The 17,691-nt window shown below is 41.1% G+C and overlaps 2 protein-coding genes across 3 annotated transcripts; one reads left to right on the top strand and one right to left on the bottom strand.

The window, feature by feature from the left end:
- The first annotated feature begins 4,890 nt into the window (after nucleotides 1-4,890).
- terf1 (telomeric repeat binding factor (NIMA-interacting) 1) lies at nucleotides 4,891-11,125 on the top strand. 2 transcript variants are annotated; one of them, XM_076290658.1, is made up of 10 exons: nucleotides 4,891-5,155; nucleotides 5,312-5,404; nucleotides 7,146-7,273; nucleotides 7,377-7,463; nucleotides 7,612-7,761; nucleotides 8,034-8,164; nucleotides 8,379-8,414; nucleotides 8,506-8,597; nucleotides 9,218-9,288; nucleotides 10,675-11,125. In XM_076290658.1, exons 1-10 carry the CDS (start codon nucleotides 4,957-4,959, stop codon nucleotides 10,831-10,833), a joined length of 1,146 nt encoding a protein of 381 aa, XP_076146773.1. In that variant the 5' UTR covers nucleotides 4,891-4,956; the 3' UTR covers nucleotides 10,834-11,125. The 2 variants fall into 2 exon arrangements, with proteins under 2 accessions (XP_076146773.1, XP_076146774.1); XM_076290659.1 differs by having other exon boundaries at nucleotides 10,654-10,734.
- A 121-nt stretch (nucleotides 11,126-11,246) lies between these two features.
- On the bottom strand, nucleotides 11,247-17,691 carry sbspon (somatomedin B and thrombospondin type 1 domain containing). The gene is made up of 5 exons (XM_076290660.1): nucleotides 16,825-17,691; nucleotides 15,335-15,529; nucleotides 14,587-14,665; nucleotides 13,782-13,958; nucleotides 11,247-11,761 (listed from the first exon to the last, which is right to left on the bottom strand). The coding sequence occupies exons 1-5, from the start codon at nucleotides 17,054-17,056 to the stop codon at nucleotides 11,644-11,646; spliced, it is 801 nt and encodes a 266-aa protein (XP_076146775.1). The 5' UTR covers nucleotides 17,057-17,691; the 3' UTR covers nucleotides 11,247-11,643.

Here is a 17,691-nt window from a genome sequence, read left to right as displayed (position 1 = left end):
TTCAAATTCTACACAGGTGGTTGATTTTTTGTCTTTTCCACCAACATACATGTCTACAGTGTTTGTGTTAATGGAATTGAAAACAGAGACAAACAACCTGGATGTCTCTGTGTGCTTTTATGTTTTGATATTCGTCCAAATGTGAGGACAAATGTAGGAACAGTGGACTCACAATCGCACCAATAGAGTTATTTATGTGTTTGTTTTTATGCTTGTCTATTTATTTATCACTTGTCCCTAAGTAAGGTATGATGTTTTTTCTTTTGAAACTCTAATACTACATATTTAAGTTTTCAAGTTTGTTTCACTCTCTATTTTTTCATTTGTATCTAACATCTCCATGTGAATATAGAAACATCTCTCATTAAAATTATGGGGAATAGTTGACCAATCGGTGATTTGGTTCTGGATGGCTTTCTTTCAAGATGGTTACTGAGTGGACGCTGAAATTAACTCTGTGAGCTAACAGCGCAAAATGGACTGTAAAGCATGTCTCTCTCTCTCTCTCTCTCTCTCTCTCTCTCTCATCACACTATCACCTGTGATACCTTATGTTGTCAGGACGAGTGTGTGCGATTTTATTTTCTTTGAAAGAAAGGCTATCGTTTCACCATGTTTGTGTCCCTCCACCTGTCATCACAGCCAGCCTTTCCATGGCATAACTGCATCATTGCATCCTCCTGTCGTCTTCTGCCTGTTTTGGGAGTTTGTTTGTTTGTTTTTTGACTTGTTTTTGGTTTTAAAAAGGTTTTATCATGTAACTAGGTATCATTAGACAACTTTGCGCATATCAGCATTTGTATGCATGTAGTAATCTGTACAATTGTGTGACCACTGAACACTTTGTTATGGTACATGTATGTCAACATTTCTGTAAGATAAACAGCATTGTTCCCCCATAAGTCTAGCATATGCAGGATGAAAAATAAAAGTGTATATAACTCATGTCAGTTTGCTGAGCTTCCTGTCTTCTTCTATTTCAATCCAGTATCCATTTATCTTCTTTCAGCAAGTGTATTGCATAAATCTTAAAGGAATGGTAAGTAATATAAACTAGAAATGTAAACAATGCACCAGTGCAGGGAAATGCAAAAATTGTGATGGAAAATATCATGTATCAAGTTAAAACAGATAATGCAGAGATGGTTACTAGTGTTGCTATACACATGGTGGTTGCATAGTTTAATGAAAGTTGATAGTTTAAAAGCAGACATTGTAAAGTTGAATGTAGATAGTTTAAAGGTTGTTGATAGACAGATAATTTAATGAATGTTGATAGACAGACGGTTGAATGAATGTTGATACACATAGTTTAATGTATGTTGATAGTTTAAAAGTAGATCATTTAAAAGTTATTGATAGACTGTGTTTTTCCATGTGAACATCGACAAAATGAGGGTTAGGAAGAAAAGAAAACCATAAAGTAAGCCTACTGGTTTTTTAAAATTGGCTGGTAAGTCACCTATTAGAGCTAGCTACATTAGCAGCCAGCGAGTAAGACTACAGCTATAGCCTCCTGACTTACTGACATGGAATAAAACAGACGTTGGGGTAAATCTTTTAACTCCTTTATTATAGTGGAGGAAATCCACTATCTTGAAATCTCCTGGCTTCTTCTTCTTATAACCTTTTTTTTTACCTTTTCAAAATGAATGTGACTCTAACCGCTTAACGTACAGACATGTTGAAATAACCGTTGTGTAGGTATGGAGTAGGACAAGAGAGTTATTATTTCAGATTGTTTTAAAAGTTTATACTTTTTGAGAAATAGAGGATTAAAACTGTTAAAAAGCTAATTTTTCCCTCATAGACTTGAATGGAGGCTGTGATGTCATAATGGCCTAAAGCCAGCTGCGCTCGTTAAGCTCCCAGAGTAGTTCTCGGGCTAATCGGAACACTGGCACAGGTGTCACCTGTGAATCCAACTGTCTCATCTTCTTAGCATACAATCTGGCTCTCCCTGAACTACATATCCTGTTTAAGTGTTTCCCGTGTGTCAAAATAAAAGTCACAGCCATATCTAATGCTTTGCGCATTATATCTCCAGAATGGCTTGATGCATATGCTTCAAATTTGGTCAAAGTGTTTGTATGGACTCAAACATTAAGTGAGTTGATGTTGGAGGTCAAAGGTCAAGTCCATGAATACTCTGAATGCGATATATCAAGAATGCCTTGACATACATGCCTGAAATTTGGTATGAGTGTTTGTATGGACTTAAAGATGAAGTGAATTGATGTTGGAGGTCAAAGGTCAAATGTCAAGGTCAAAAACATGAGTGTTATATCTCAAGAATGCCTTGACACACAAGGTTTTTTGGTACAAGGGTTTGTATGAACCCAAAAATTAAGTGATTCAATGTTGTTGTCCTCCACGTAGCTCCTTCATTTTTTAAGCGTGAAAGACTGTAGAGGTGACGTATTTCCGTTCTGGAGTGGAGCTCCACCCATTAGGTCTGCAGCCAGGTACTCATGGAATGGAGAGAGATGCAGAGAGCTAGCCAAGTTGAGCAGATGGCAATTGATACAGGTGCAAATCAGTTTAATTGGCTCTTTGTGGGCACCTAGTTGAGCAGCTGGCAGTTGATACAGTTGTAGGCTAAATCAGTTTAATTGGTCCTTTATGATCTCATAATGCTAATGCAAAGTCTATGGGGAAAAATAAGCTTGTTTTTTGTTAATATCTCAAAAAGTATAAAGTTTACAAAAATGAAAAATACATTGCACACCAGTCCTTTAGAAGACCTGCACAACAACGTTTGCGTTACCTCTACGTTAACAGTTCAAGCTGAATTAAGACGCAGAAAAACTGGTTGGAGGAATAACAAGAAGAAGCCAAGTGATAACAGTACAGTGCATTTTCATGCACTGTAATAAAGATCAGGCTAGTATACATTGGTACGGAGCATTGGAAGATATTTGTGTATATTGAGAGAATGTGCGCTCATTTTAGTAAATTGTGGGCTCATTTTACTCAATTGTGGTCTCATTTTACTAGATTGGGTGCACAATTTTGAATATTATGTGCCCGTTTTACTAAGTTGTGGTCTCATTTTATTAGACTGTTGCTCAAGTTAGTCAATACGGAAGCTTATTGCTACCACACTAAAAGAAATAAAATGGCTCAGTATTATGTAATTACGTGAAAAGTTTCTTGTTATAACAATATCTTTTTCATGTTTTAACAAGATATTTATCACGTTATTACATGAAATTATCACGTTATTTCATGATACTGATATTTTCACGTTATAACGTGAAAATATCATGTTATTTCAAGATATGATATTTTTACGTTTTAACAAGATATTTATCACGTTATTACATGAAATTATCACGTTATTTCATGATACTGATATGATACTGATATTTTCACCCTTCCCCACAGCCTTAGAAATGACATGACATGCAGGCTACCGAGCCAGAGCGGTCTATACATTCACCCACATTGCGTGAAGATTTGCATATTTATCAAAGCCCTTTCTCCCTCTTGCGTCAAGTTAGCGAAAGTTTTATTTATTGTGTTGATAAGAAGATAAAGCAGAACTATCAGGCTGTGTGAGCCATATATATACAGTCTATGGTGTGAGCAGGCTATCCTGCATAGAACCTCTCTATCGGCCTCCTTTTCAGTAGGCTCTCTGCCGATACACACACATCCCTCTTCGCTGCTCCTCAGTCAGCTGGGAATTGACCACACACACAGCCTACACACACACACATGCACAAAAACAAACACTCATCAAGCAGCACTGTAATAGCAGTCAGGGTGCAAGTTCATAGACACTAGTTATCATTTATGCAAGCCATGAGCTCTCGTGGCCTTGTTTCGTTTAGTTTCGTTATTTTGAAATAATGTGATAATTTCATGTAAAAACGTGATAAATATCTTGTAAAAACGTGAAAAAATCATATCTTGAAATAACATGATATTTTCATGTTATAACGTGAAAATATCATTATCATGAAATAACGTGATAATTTCATGTAATAACGTGATACATATCTTGTTAAAACGTGAAAAAGATATTGTTATAACAAGAAACGTTTCACGTAATTACATAATACTGAGCCTTTTTATTTCTTTTAGTGTGGCAGCAATACGCTTCCGTAAGTCAATTGTGCACACATTTTACTATATTGTGTGCAACATTTACTAAATCGTGTGCACACAAATTTATATGAGAGTGCAATTTAGTAAAATGAGCGCATTATTTAGTAAAATGTGTGCACAATTTAGTAAAATGAGCACACAATGTAGTAATATGAGCACACATTTTCTGGATATAGCCTACACCAAAAAATATCTTGCAATGACCTCTTCAGGGTTCCGCACATGGGAAATGGTGTTGAGGTTCGAGAGTTTGTGTGGAAAGAGACATTGTATATCTGTGCCAAGTGCCAACTAGGCTAATGGTTTCCTGATCAAAATTCCCCTAATCAGCAGTAGGCCTCAGAATGTTGTCTAAAATGTAGCCTACAGTGTCAAGTTCATATTTTCACAAAACTCAGAAACTAAAACTAGAGGATTACTGTAGCATCAAATTGAATAAAATTGTCAGTTACATGTTTGTAATCCTTGAGGTCACTGTCGTGTGCTGTTAAAATTGGGTAGCCTGCCCTATCTGACTAATTTAGGGTCAATATGTCAAATCTGTATTAGCGGAGACAGGTTAAATCATAGACATAGATAGGAACAAGTGCAACTAATTAACAAACTGAACGAGTTGAATATGATGTAATATCAGATAATGTCTAGAAATATCAAAGTAGGCTACACTGAATTTTTTACACGTCCTTCCTGATTAGCATACATAATTGTAACTCCACTCCTTACCACTAGGTGTCGATGTAGGGAAACGGCCTTTCATTCAGCAGCACAAACGAAAGCGCGCGAATATTATCAAAACATTTAGCCTGAAGTTGTTGATCAACTTTGAAGTGTAACGTAAATGTAATGTTATATAAAATGAACGGGAAGGAAGCGTCTCCGAGCATAGTTACAATAACAAGTACAACCGATGAAAATGCTTCTTTTTCAGACGTTGACTGCACAGTTAAATCATGGATTATTGACTATTTGTTTCTCTCCATAACTCATCATTTCAAAGAGAAGAATTCCGCTGAGTTCATGAGAGCTGTACGGTCATTCGAAGGTAAGTTAAATTGAGCTAAGTCAGTTTTTGTGAAGCAACGTTAACCAAGCTAACAGATGATGTCCCTGTTAAAAGAGCGCACAACGTTATAACCTCTCTGTTGATGCGTCCAACTTTGAGATTATGTTTAACGTTAACGTTACATCTTATCCGCAGCTTTGATCGATGGGCTTCAATTGGAGGACAATCAGATGAAAAAGAAGTTGGTCTGTGGTTTCCTTGCGAGGGTCATGGACGCCAAAAATTTAGGTAATTTGTTGTTAAATGGTAACCAAAGATTAAGATTAATGTAGTATCTCTGGTAGTATTCTTCCACATAGCACAGTCCACTTGGAGGCGCAAACATGGGAGTTTTGGTTGATTTGACCATCAGTTAACTTCGAAACTGGCCCCCTACTTTGGAGTGATTAACATCAAAAAATCTAGACTGGAGTAACTCAACATTAGGCACCTCCGATATGTTTAGTGTTCTGAAGACGTCAAATAGCTCGTCATATCGATTATATCGTTATCGTTATATATATATATCTATTACAATATTTGGCAGAAAATCGAGACAAAGGTAGGATAAAACTTTCAAATATATACAAGATAGTACAAAAATTAACAATTATAAAAAACAATGCAAAAGAAAAATGGTAAAATGAGTTATCCATAAATATCTCGGAGACGGCCTGGAGTGACTTTCTGAAGGAAAATTTTAAAACTACACATTCAAAATATTGGAAAGAATACGCTTGGAAAATAAGCAAAAGATTTTTTATTACACCGAACATAATGAGTAAGTGCTCTCCTGCAACAGGGTCTGGCTGCTGGAGAGGTTGCGGAGAAGTAAAAGCAAACCACACACACATATTTTTAACTTGCCCAAATAAAGTCTTTCTGGGTAGGGGTAGAGAAAGCCACTAAAAACATTCTGGACATTAAGGAATCCCTCGCATTCGAAAATTGGCTGGGCATACACAACATAAGATAAAGGCTAAGGAGCGAAAGGTTTTTCATATATTGCGCTTGACCGCTCTGAAGCAGGTGACGAGGTTATGGAGGCAACCTAAAACACCAGAACTACACTTGTGGTATAATACAATAAACAAAGTATTGGAAATGGAGAAATGGTAGTCTGGAAAGGTGGAAAGCAGAATATTTGTGGTATGTAGATAAGGTGACAACTTGGTGCTCTGAAAGCATGGAAGGGGGTCAGATAATGTACACATGATGCATTTCATACATGCACATACACTGCGCACACAGACACACACATACACACACACACACACACACACACACACACACACACACACACACACACACTCATGCACAAGCACACACACTTTTCTCTGTACTCTCCTTTTTTTTTTTTTTGTCTGTGTCTGAATTTCTGTTTTTGTCTGTGGTTCTTTTCTTAGAGCTTCGGCTTGTATACCTCTGGGTGATAAATGTTGGAAAAAATATAAATAAATAAATAAAAATGGCTCGTTATATCGTTATAGTTACCAAAATGATAGCAATGTGGCCAGAAGACTGGATAGCTATTTAAAAAAAAACTGTGCTTTCATTATACAGCTAAACACGGCAAAATACCTAATCCTTGAGCCAGCTCCTTTCTATGTTTTATATTTATATATATATATATATATATATATATATATATATATATAATCATCCTGTTTATGTTGTAGTGTATGTTGTAGTGTGTGATGTCTTAAACTACTGGGACCTTGAATTTCCCCTTGGGGATCAATAAAGTATCTCTATCTATCTATCTATCTATCTATTTAATCTCAGTGGCGATGCAGCTTTTGTTTGCACCTCCCTAAAAACATGGCATACCTGTAACTGTCCACAAACATCGACAAATATCCACAAATGCCCATATGTCTGTGTGAAAGAATACGACTAGCCTACTACTACCTTTACGCAACGACGTTGCCTTGTGTTCTGTGTGTGCACTTGTGAACCTGTGTGTGTCTGTGCTGGATTTGGTTCTCAGATGTCCAGTACACCCAGGAAAAGGAAGTCAAACCACTGATGTCAGCTGTTGTAGTTTGGAATGCTATGGACAAAGTTGTGGCAGATGCAAACCTTCACCAAACAGTCAAACGTCTGCTTTTCATTCAGGTTTGAACCCTGCAACTAGCCGAATACTGTTAGCCACATTCATTCATCCCAATATTACCTTAATTTCACTCTACTCTTTTGTTGTGTTGTGTTTCCCTTGTAGTCGGTCAGCGTGTGTTTGGAGAAAGGAATGCCGTCAATGGCCAAGGATGCCCTACAGTGGTTCGAACGAGAATGTGACCTTCCACAGGTTGGTAGTAGCATAGATATATTTAGGTTTTATATCTATGGATAGTAGTGTTTTGTTTATGAGCTCTCATCTCGGCTGTACAGTGGGCTAGGAGGACAAGTCGTTCACAGCTAAATCTTGCTCTCTTTTGCCTCACATCTGTTTGTAGAAATTACAAATGAAACTGGCCTCAATAGTAAGTGCCAAGAACACCTATGACGCGTACCTCACCAGCTTCAGTTTCACCCGCCTGTTGGACCAAATACAAGCGTTCCTAGACTCTTTCCTTGAAGAAAACCCATCAAGCTTTCTTCTGCAGGTATGTAAAGTGTTTTTTTAATATAAGTTCTTATAACCCGGTTCCATAACCCAGACTGAATTAAAAACCGAAAAAAAAGTCTGAAGGATCTGAAGGTACATTCCCCTACCCTAAGGTACATTCCCCTTCTAATATTAAAGGCTATGTCCAGATAGCTCTTTCAGGAAACTATATTTTGTCATGGTGATTTTGGTTTGTATGTTTGTTTTGTTGTTGTTGTTGATGGTGGTGTGTGTGTTTGTTTGTTTGTTTGTTTGATTATTATGTATTAGGCAGCCTCTAAGGTGGTTCATGCCAGACAGGAGAAAGACAAGTCAGGGGCCCAGTTCCAGAAGCTGTTGGAGGAGAATGATGGAGAGACTATAGAGACGTTGCAGGAGAATGGAGGAGAGACTATAGAGAAGTATGACCTATCTGACGTTTTTGTAGTGTTGCTCATTAAGCTCTGGCCATAGTTTGCCTCGTTTTGAAGTGAATTGATTTTCCATTGCCATCAGAAATAGTCAATCAAGGCATTCCTTGACCAGTCTGACACCACATCAAACTAGCTAGAGAATCTTGAAAATCTCTGAACAAGACATTTCTTAATTCTCGGTATCGAACTTGCTCCCAAACAGCGACGAGGAGCTTGTGTTGCACTCGACGCTCAATAGGTGAGTCCTCAGCTCTATGCCTCATCTGTCTGGTATGTGTAAAGAATACAGATGTGTTTTATACCATAATGTCTGTGTGTGTCTTGGATAGACATAAGAAGAGACTGCTTGGGAAACACACTCAGCCTTGGAATCCTGAATCTGCCAAGAAGCCTGCAAAGAACTTCAAAGAGTCCAAATTAAGTAAGTTGTTTTATTTTTGTTTGTATTACTATTGTATTTTGTGTTTTCAAAGTGCTTTATATACAGTAGTTACTATTGTCAAGAATATAACTTGGTCTTCACGTATCATTTTCGAGTCGGCTGTGGCATCCGTGGCCTACTGGTTAGGGAATCGGACTTGTGACCGAAGGGTGGCCAGTTCGATCTCTGACTGGAAGGAAAAATGTGGGTGGGGGGAGTGATTGAACAGCGCTCTCCCACATCCACATCCATGGATGCGGTGTCCTTGAGCAAGGCACCTAACCCAACTGCTCCACAGGCACCGGATCAAGGGCTGCCCTCTGCTCTCGGTGTGTAGATTCGTAGTGAGCTCATTGCTCTGAGTGTGTGTGCCCCCGGATGGGTAAAATGCAGAGAACAAATTTCTAGTAGGAAACTTCCTACATGACCATACAGCTATAACTTAACTTTTGCCATTCATTCTGCAAATGTTGGTATTTCTGCATTTGCGCTCTACCAGAGCAATACAAACACCATGACGCTGCTGCTTTTTGGTAGTGCAGCTCTATCAGATAATCTGCAGTACTAGGTGCCGTGGCAGTAGTGTTTTTGATAACAAGTTTGACCTGTCACTCCTACAGAAGTTACCCGCCTGTCTGCCCGAAACAGATCACCGCCGTCCGTGGAGAACTCCATGCTGAGGACCAGGAAGGTGAGTGTAGCCCCTGGTTTGACTTTCCCACTCAATGTGCCGCTGTAGGTTAAACTGAATAGTAACAATTAGTGTTATGTGTACACCAAAAGGTAACATGATGCCTCCTGAGCCACTTTCAGGTATTCAATGTCCAAAGCACAGGTACAGCACTGGTCATGGAATCATGTGTATCACCAAAAAATATATGATTTTTGGTCCATATTAAGGAGCCTTACTATTAAAAACTACCACACACAAAAATCTTTATCCACCACTATTTGGGTTTGAATAATTTATGACATTGTCATGTTAAGAGTTACTCTACCCCTTTAAACTGGCATGTTACAACTGCCCTTGGTCACTGTTACAACTGTCCCCAACATTAGAAAGTTATAATAATAAAAAAAAGAGGAAATTCTCACCAAGATCACCCAACATAAACCAAACTAAAAATATTTCATATTTAAACAAAGCTCTGCAAAAGATGAATACCTTCATGTTCAAAAAAGGGAAATACCTCATAAGCCACAAGTTCTGTTATACCATACGCCACACTAGCTAAAACTAAAATAAGCAAACTTACTAAACCCTCTAAGTCACTGGTTCCCAAAGTCTGGGTCGTGACCCACGGGTGGGTCGCAGGAGATTTTATTTGGGTCGCCTATTTGTGTAATAGGCCTAACTTATACCATTTATACCAGGAAAGCTAACAGTTTTCTATTAGGATCTAGTTTGTTCACTACCACAGTCACGGCCCTCTGTGCAATTCTGCATTTAGAATAACTCTGAAACTGGGGGGCGAACGCGTCTCAGAGAGGACAGCGTGGGCTCGCAAAATGAAACATTTCTGTGGGACGCCTCCTGACATTCCTTATTATTTCGGATTTAAAATGCAGTGCATTACATTAAATTTTACAATTTAAATGGACATTTGAAATGCTATGAAATGCTATTATTTCCTTTCGTTTTCCACCTCACAAACTCTACTAGGCTACAGTAAAGGCGCATTATCTTTGTCTATTGCTTCACCTCACTGTGTGTTCATTGTGTGCTGAGTGTGTTTCACTAATTCACAGGTTGGGATAAATGCAGAGACCAAATTTCCCACACGGGATCAAAAGAGTATATATACTTATACTTACTTATACTTATTTATTCAGAGTTGAGAATTCATAGAAAAGTTTGAGAACCTGTGGCTTAAAATAATATTGGTGGCTGCATGTTAGATCTGAAGTGAAATGGGTCGCGACGGTCTGTCATTTTTAAAATGTGGGTCCCCAGAAAATAAGTTTGGGAAACACTGCTCTAAGTGCATGTTAAGAAAGTCAAACCTCTGTGCATGCTCCTAACTAACGAGAAGGAAACGTCTGCACAAATGCCTAGCTCTAGTTGGGTTCTCCTCAGATGTGGACGAGCGGAGAGGACAAATTTCTCAAAGCCGGAGTGCGCCAATACGGAGAGGGCAAGTGGTCGCAGATCCTGCAGGAGTACGACTTTGGTGACCGCACCTCCGTCAACCTCAAAGACAGATGGCGGATCTTGAAGAAACGTGAACTGGTCTAGTGGACTACCAGCAGAAGCAGTAGCAGTCATGGGAAAAAAATGCCTTTTTTTTGTTTTTGTTTTTCTTGTAAATGAAAATATGTTTTATGACATTTTCACAGAACTATTACAATGGTATTTATTTATTTTCCAGAAGAATATGTAGCAGTCAATTTAATTGAAGATGCTTGCAGCCAATTAGCAGTTTTAAGTTAAATACAGTAATAATGAGAAAATAGAACTCTGTAAAATAAACTCACATGACCTGACTAATTATTGTTGCTAATAAACATGTTCAATAGCTTGTTTTAAATGGAATTGAATGTCTGTTATAGACTCCTTGCAAGCTCCATTGACACCTTTTTAAAAAAATACTTTTTAAGACCAGTAGAGGGCACTCTTCATGCAAAAGACATCAGACATGACGACAAAAATCAATATTAAAAACAAACACTTTAATTGATTTTCTTATAATTACAATTCATGCATTTGTGTCTTTTAAGCACCATAAGAGCTAATTGTACAGTGCTGGTGCTGATCGTGAATATTACATCTGGCACGTGGGTTGTGCGTTGTGCTCATCTATGCACACAGCAGACAGTTAATTCTGGCGTCTTTGTGATCGCTTTGCTGATGAGTGAAGACATAAGCTTAGATGTTAACAGGTCATTAGAGATTAAGTTTATCAGAATTTGGAAAGGGGACATTTTCTGAGGAAAGGGGAAATTGAGCAGAGGCCAAAAATGTCAACGTTACGCACGTGAACAATCTGGGGTTAACAAAGCGGAGGCTGTTGTGCATGAGGAGTGCATGTGCTCTGCGTGCCTCCCCTCAGATGAATACGAAGCTGTGCACATGGGGGCACGAGCAGTGCTGCAGCCTCTGCACCTTCTTCCAGGTCCCCCGGCACCGAGGGTTCCCCATGGCCTGCCAGTGAAGCACCTCATCCCTGGGAAACAAAACAAACATATAATCCACTACACACACACTACACATCTTCATACGGCTCATACAGGCTCACCTAGTGTGTAGATGCACCTTTTTGGCTGTATTCCTATCAGTACTGAGACCTTTACACATCTATCACCTTTTCATTGGAGCATAAGGCTAAATGCTTTGTTTTTTCATCTGAGCTTATTTTCTTGCTCTATTGGTAATCTTTGCGAATTAAATTCCCCTGTTGTGTTAGAAATACTACATTGAAATAATTGAGAAATGATCTGTCAGCAGAACAGGAAAAGCTTGTGAAAATGCTCTATAATAACAAGAACAAATGTATTGTCAGACAAAAATTAATCTTTCATTGGACTTGAGGTGGAGGGCAGAGGTCATTCTCACAGTGTGGTGAAAGAGGTCCTGCCTGGTGACCACAGTACAAAGACAAGTCTGTGAGCGCTTCCTCAGGTTTGACCTGTGTTTCAAGGTCACTTGTTGGCTCTTTCACACTGACACTTGAGCAATTGTAGCGAGGACGCACAGACGAGTGTATGTTTGCTGTGGTTGTAACATTACCAAGCTTAACCGTTATCTTGCATGTCCTATCTTTTAAGAGCCTTGTCCACACATTTGAAATTAGATGATTGTACCAAGTTTCACCCACTTCTTGGATCATCATTCAAATCATTGCCCCATAGAGTATTTTATGAAGTTCTTCTGGTTGCAAGATGCTAACAACTCTCTTGTACTCTTACTTGCTATTTTGGAAGAAAGCGTCTACCTAATGAATAAATGTAACTCTTCAATATAGTAATAACACTGGGACTCAGAAAGTGGCCTTCTATTTGAGGGACGCTTTTTCATTGGGCAGCAACTCAGGGAGATGCCTCAGGTTTCTGTTTGGTCTCTGCCCACATACTCTATGTCATGGGTTCCCAAAGTGGGGGTCGGGACCCCCCGGGGGGGGGGTCGCGAAATGATTTCCATAAATCAAATACATTTGGGAAAAATAAAAGCTGTCACTTGACCGCACTTTAAAGACAGATTTTAATTCCAAGACGCTTGCTGAGTTCTGGATTTCAGTCGAGAGGGAATATCCACAGCTATTCAAGGCCGCGATGGACGTACTGACGCCGTTTGGCTCCACATACCTGTGCGAAAAGACTTTCTCTGCACTGACATATATTAAAAACAAATACAGATCGCGTCTAAATGTGAAGGATGATCTGTGGCCGTCTCCACAATTAAACCAAGAATGGACTTGCTGTTTTCTGCGCATAGTGCGCATCCATCTCATTAGATGAGATTAACGCTGAAACATAGTTGCCAAAATGTAAATTTGCGCAGTTTGTGGATATTACCCTGAATGAGATATTCTTCTGTTAAAATGGAAATTAAAGTAATGTTTCAAAGTTAAGTTTGCACAACAGCAATAATGTGTACTCATGTTACATGGATATTATTTTTTGACTAAGGTATTCTGCTTTTATCATATAGTAAATTCCTATATGTAAAATCATAACAGGCTGCTCTGTTCTTTTGTGTTGTCGTTAAGCCCGTGTTTGGATAAGCCTAGTGCGTATGGCCGGTGCGCACATTTTATTTTATTTTTTGAGTCACATCCAGGGATAATGGGGGTCGCCAGTCTCTGGCACGGTTATTTTGGGGGTCGCGGGTTGAAAAGTTTGGGAACCCCTGCTCTATGTGACCCTTAAGTTGAGAAGACACTGTGTTTGTTTTTTTTGTTTTTTTCAGTCGCATACAACATGGTTGCTCATGTTTCAGATGGTCGCGAATGATGTGTTCACACGATAAGTTTGGACTGCTCACACTGCAAGAAAGACATGCAAGAAATCCAATCGGACAGGAATGCTGATTGTTATGCCTTCTAATCAGGCATTGTGTGTCTTCTCAAACTACACAACAAATCAGATTGGAATTTGGTGCATTGCAAAGTTAGTCAGGTCTGACTGGATCTGGGTTAAAACACTGTTTGCCCAGCTTAACGCGACCCAGTCGTTGGGGGTCGGTACCTGTCGGCGTAGTTGCCGTCTCCTTGGCAGCTGCGGCTGGCGTTGCGCATGGCAGGGGGCTGGCAGGCCACGCACACGGTGAAGCCCTCCCTCAGGTACTGCATCCAGCGTGTGTACGGACGGTTCTCCACCATGCAGTGCGGCGACAGGGTCTCCATCTTAAACTCCATGCAGAACCTGTGGGGGAGGTGGGAGGTGCGGGGAGGTGGAGGGGTGGTATACAGGGGGGTCCTTTCAGTTCACCTGTCTCAGCTAGTCCAGGCTAGCCTTGTTTGTAAAGACTTTTAGAGTTGGAGCCGTCCAAGCTTTTTTTTTTTTTTTTTAAGTCAGAGACGTGAGCCTTTATTCAAAAGGATCTGGTGGCGTAGGGCCTTAAGCAAAGCCTGGCGCTTTGAATTTCAGACGCCAGCCCGAGCAACAAAGGGAGCTCAGGAAACACTGTTGTTTACCCAGACTCTCACAATACAGAGACCCTTCAGCTGTGTTAACGTTCCCTCACTGATTAAAGCAATCATACTGATTAAAACGGTCACACATCAATTAAAGCAGCTTAGCCTTAAATGCTCCAGTCTCCACGCTAGGTGATCCACCGTTGCATATTAGTCATATTAGCCTCAGATATTGTACCATGTGTGCTCAATATATGCGGTTGATTTTCATTTCTGAAAGCCAGTTTTGAATTTATAGGTGAATGTGCTCTGTGGTCATGCATTGTCATGTTAAATCAGATTTTTTTTAATAGAAATGTGTAAACATGATCTGTGGGTGTGTTACCCCTGTGTTAATCGGTTTTGACCATTCCTACCCAGAATCCTGTGGGTCCCCGTACAGGTTGTGTCCTGTCCGTCCTTTCCCATACTCCACTGTTGTGATGAGTGCAGGACCTGGCATGGAAACAGTACCCTCACTCATTCCACAATCACAGTCATGTCGTTGCAAGCAAAGCTCCTGAATGCCTTAGATGCTATCTGTGTTTTTCCTCTTAGATTTTTGCTATGCAAAATAATAAACAGACCTGTTGCAGAGTTTGGACTGTTAGATGTGTGGAAATGTGAGGTCCTAAATACATTAGATGCTGTACATTAGAGACTGACCCAAATAAGCAAATCAAAATGACTCCTTAAATGGCTCCCTTCAAGCTAATTGCTATGTAGCTACAAACAGCCTCTTCATTGCAATATCCAGCTGTGTTTGATTTTGCAACTGTCTGTCTGTGCCTGTGCTTGTTCACTGTCTGACCACACAGTAAAACTACAGTGTTGCTGAGATGTCATGTATGTTACTCATATAATGTGTGTGTGTGTGTGTGTTTGTGTGTACTTTGCAACTATGAACAGGGTTGGCCCTGGTGTGTGTGTACCGTACCAGTGCTGGCCCTGCCATATGTGTGTGTGTGTGTGTGTGTGTTTAACTTGTGTCTGAGCATGCTGACCCGTGTGTGTGTGTGTGTGTGTCTGTACCTTGACTTTGAGTATCGTGGTGGGCCTGTGAGTATGTGTGTGTTTAACTTGTGTCTGAGCGTGCTGACCTGTGTGTGTGTGTGTGTGGGGTACCTTGCGTCTGAGCGCAGTGTTGGCCCTGGTGGGTCTGGTATTCCATGCAGCCGGCCTGCTCCTCCAGGGCTGGACAGGCCTCGCCACTGTTGCTGGGCTCCCTCTCGATGTGGCGCCGCCGCACACGGAACGAGCGCTGGCACGCCTGGGCACAGCCACTCCAGTAACTCCACTCGCTCACCACACACGGCTGAGCTGCCAGGGATCACACGCACGCACGCACACACACGCACACATGCACGCACACACACACACACACACACACACACACACCAGGCCAAAATTGCCCTCAGACACAAGGTACACACGTACACACACACACACACACACACACACACACACACACACCAGGCCAAAATTGCCCTCAGACACAAGGTACACACGTGCATACACATCACAGACCGGGAGTTTGATTTAATAACTGCATGACATGGCCCAAGGTTTATTAACATAGCAATCATGAACAGGTGACTGACAGGCTTGTCCTCTTAGCCTACAGCTTGCAATCTGTCTGATTGTATGTCTGTGTGTGGAGGTAGGAGCTTGGTTCTATTTCTTTTTCCTTTGCTCAGATGTGCAATACCTCGGTCAGAGGCTACATTCAGATTGGGCCCTGGTGTGACCAATACTCTTGACTACATTCTGCTACGCTCCTCTTCGGCAAATTGAGAGGAAATACGTAGACGGCAGAAGCTAGGCTAGGTGCAACCCAGATCTACACAAAGGCCTAAACAAAGAAGATATATCTGGTCTGAATGACTGATGCCATGGTTTCATACGGTTAGATACAGTCATAATACATTGTTGACTTGTCTTTGACATGTGTTTAGTAATGCTTTTTGTTGATTTTCTCAAAGGCTTTAATTGACGAGTTTGAACCACCCAGTTAATTTAATAAACAGAAAAACAGATATCTTCATGTCAAATTTAATAACACTTCTGAATGCTTGACTCACAGGGTGTGTCTGAGCTGTTTTTCACCTCCTTTCCTGACAACATTTGTACAGTTGCCCAGAACTAGACGTGTGGAATATGATTAAGAGCTCAACTGAGGGAGCTAAGTTAAGAGTCTTTCAAGTTATTCTCTCTCTCTCGCTCTCTGAACATCCTTTTAGTTCATTTAATCTCATTGGTTCAAATGGTTCATTATGCTTTTCTTCTCTTTGAAGTGGACCAGTCAGTCAGTCATTCATCGATTCATGGAGAAGAGTTTTGAAGATGATCATGGATCTGCATCTTACAAACATGGGACTTTGCACAGATTTAAACTCTTTGCAGTTGTTTGGTCCGAGTGCATTCCTCAAAGCACAGATTTAGCTTAATATGAAGATTTGGACTGACAGTGCTGAAGTGCAAACATGCATGGCATGACCGGTCAGTCAGACACATTCCGACACATTCCTTAAAAGGGCAGAAATGTCAAATAAATTTGCTCAAGCCCGGGGGGTTCAGAGCACAGTGGCTAACACGTGTTACTTTTTTATGCTCACCTGGGCATTCTTTCGTGTAGTCGAAGCAGCAGTCCTTGGTCCTTTGGCAGCCCTCGTCACAATAGCACGTCCCGTAGACGCGGTCCATCCGCCAGTCCGTTGTTGTGCAGGTGAGGTCCGTGCCCCGGCAGCACTTCCCCGAGCACCCCCCCTCCGCCAAGTGGTACAATCCACACACAGCGATGGCCACCAACGTCAACCCAACCCACTCGGTCGCTGGCACCTTCATCATGTGTCCCAAAGTCCTCAAACACGCACAAGCGCACACACCTCTGTGTTCACAGGTAGCTCTCCAGCAGATGAGTGTTGTCTGTCGACTGTGTGAGCCTCGTCGCTGTTTGGCCGTGGATCCCCTCACACGCCTCGTCCATCTCCCATCCCGGCGGTTGGGGTGTGGGATACGTATCGGTCAGTACTCCGGTAAAGCAGGCACGGCAGCCCCTACTCCTGTGCTGGAGTCCCTGTGAGACCAAACTCTGCCACAGCCACAGCGGATCCTCTTGTTTCACACAGAGAGAGACGGGTCTTCACCGAGTGGCCCGACGGAAGAAAAGGGCCATTCTGTGGCTGATCACAGCAAAGGGATTGTGTGTGTGTGTGTGTGTGTAAGAGAAAGTTGAGTGTGTGTGGCTGGCGTCTGGCTGTGTGATCTCTCCAGAGGCTCACACCCACCCACACTGTCCCCACTTCTCAGTCCACAGGGGAGGCCACTGACAGCGAATGAGAGACTCTCAAAGAGGTGGAGAGTTTTCTCTGTGTGTGTGTGTCCCTGTGTGTGTTTATCTCTCTACCCCTGTTTGTGCACTCCCTCTCCTTTTTTTTCTCTCCTCTCAAAGTCTACCTCTTTTTTTCTCTTCTTCTGTGTCC

Source organism: Alosa pseudoharengus, unplaced genomic scaffold (genome assembly GCF_046254945.1).
Source record: "Alosa pseudoharengus isolate Yale_2024_CS ecotype anadromous, Long Island Sound unplaced genomic scaffold, YU_APseudo_1.1 YU_APseudo_1.1_scf_18, whole genome shotgun sequence".
Lineage (NCBI taxonomy): Eukaryota > Metazoa > Chordata > Actinopteri > Clupeiformes > Clupeidae > Alosa > Alosa pseudoharengus.
The sequence above is the reverse complement of the archived record's forward strand: the minus strand, read 5'-3'. Positions and strand labels throughout refer to the sequence as shown.

What these genes read in the sequence shown, in the direction of transcription:
- terf1 (XM_076290658.1), top strand. Translation starts at nt 4,957, where the DNA reads ATGTTATATAAAATGAACGGGAAGGAAGCGTCTCCGAGCATAGTTACA. An exon ending in CATGGACGCCAAAAATTTAG is followed by an intron (nt 5,405 to 7,145) that starts GTAATTTGTTGT and finishes TTTGGTTCTCAG; the next exon opens with ATGTCCAGTACACCCAGGAA. An exon ending in AACGTCTGCTTTTCATTCAG is followed by an intron (nt 7,274 to 7,376) that starts GTTTGAACCCTG and finishes TTTCCCTTGTAG; the next exon opens with TCGGTCAGCGTGTGTTTGGA.
- sbspon (XM_076290660.1), bottom strand. Translation starts at nt 17,056, where the DNA reads ATGATGAAGGTGCCAGCGACCGAGTGGGTTGGGTTGACGTTGGTGGCC. An exon ending in CTACACGAAAGAATGCCCAG is followed by an intron (nt 15,530 to 16,824) that starts GTGAGCATAAAA and finishes GATCCCTGGCAG; the next exon opens with CTCAGCCGTGTGTGGTGAGC. An exon ending in ACACTGCGCTCAGACGCAAG is followed by an intron (nt 14,666 to 15,334) that starts GTACCCCACACA and finishes TTTCCATGCCAG; the next exon opens with GTCCTGCACTCATCACAACA.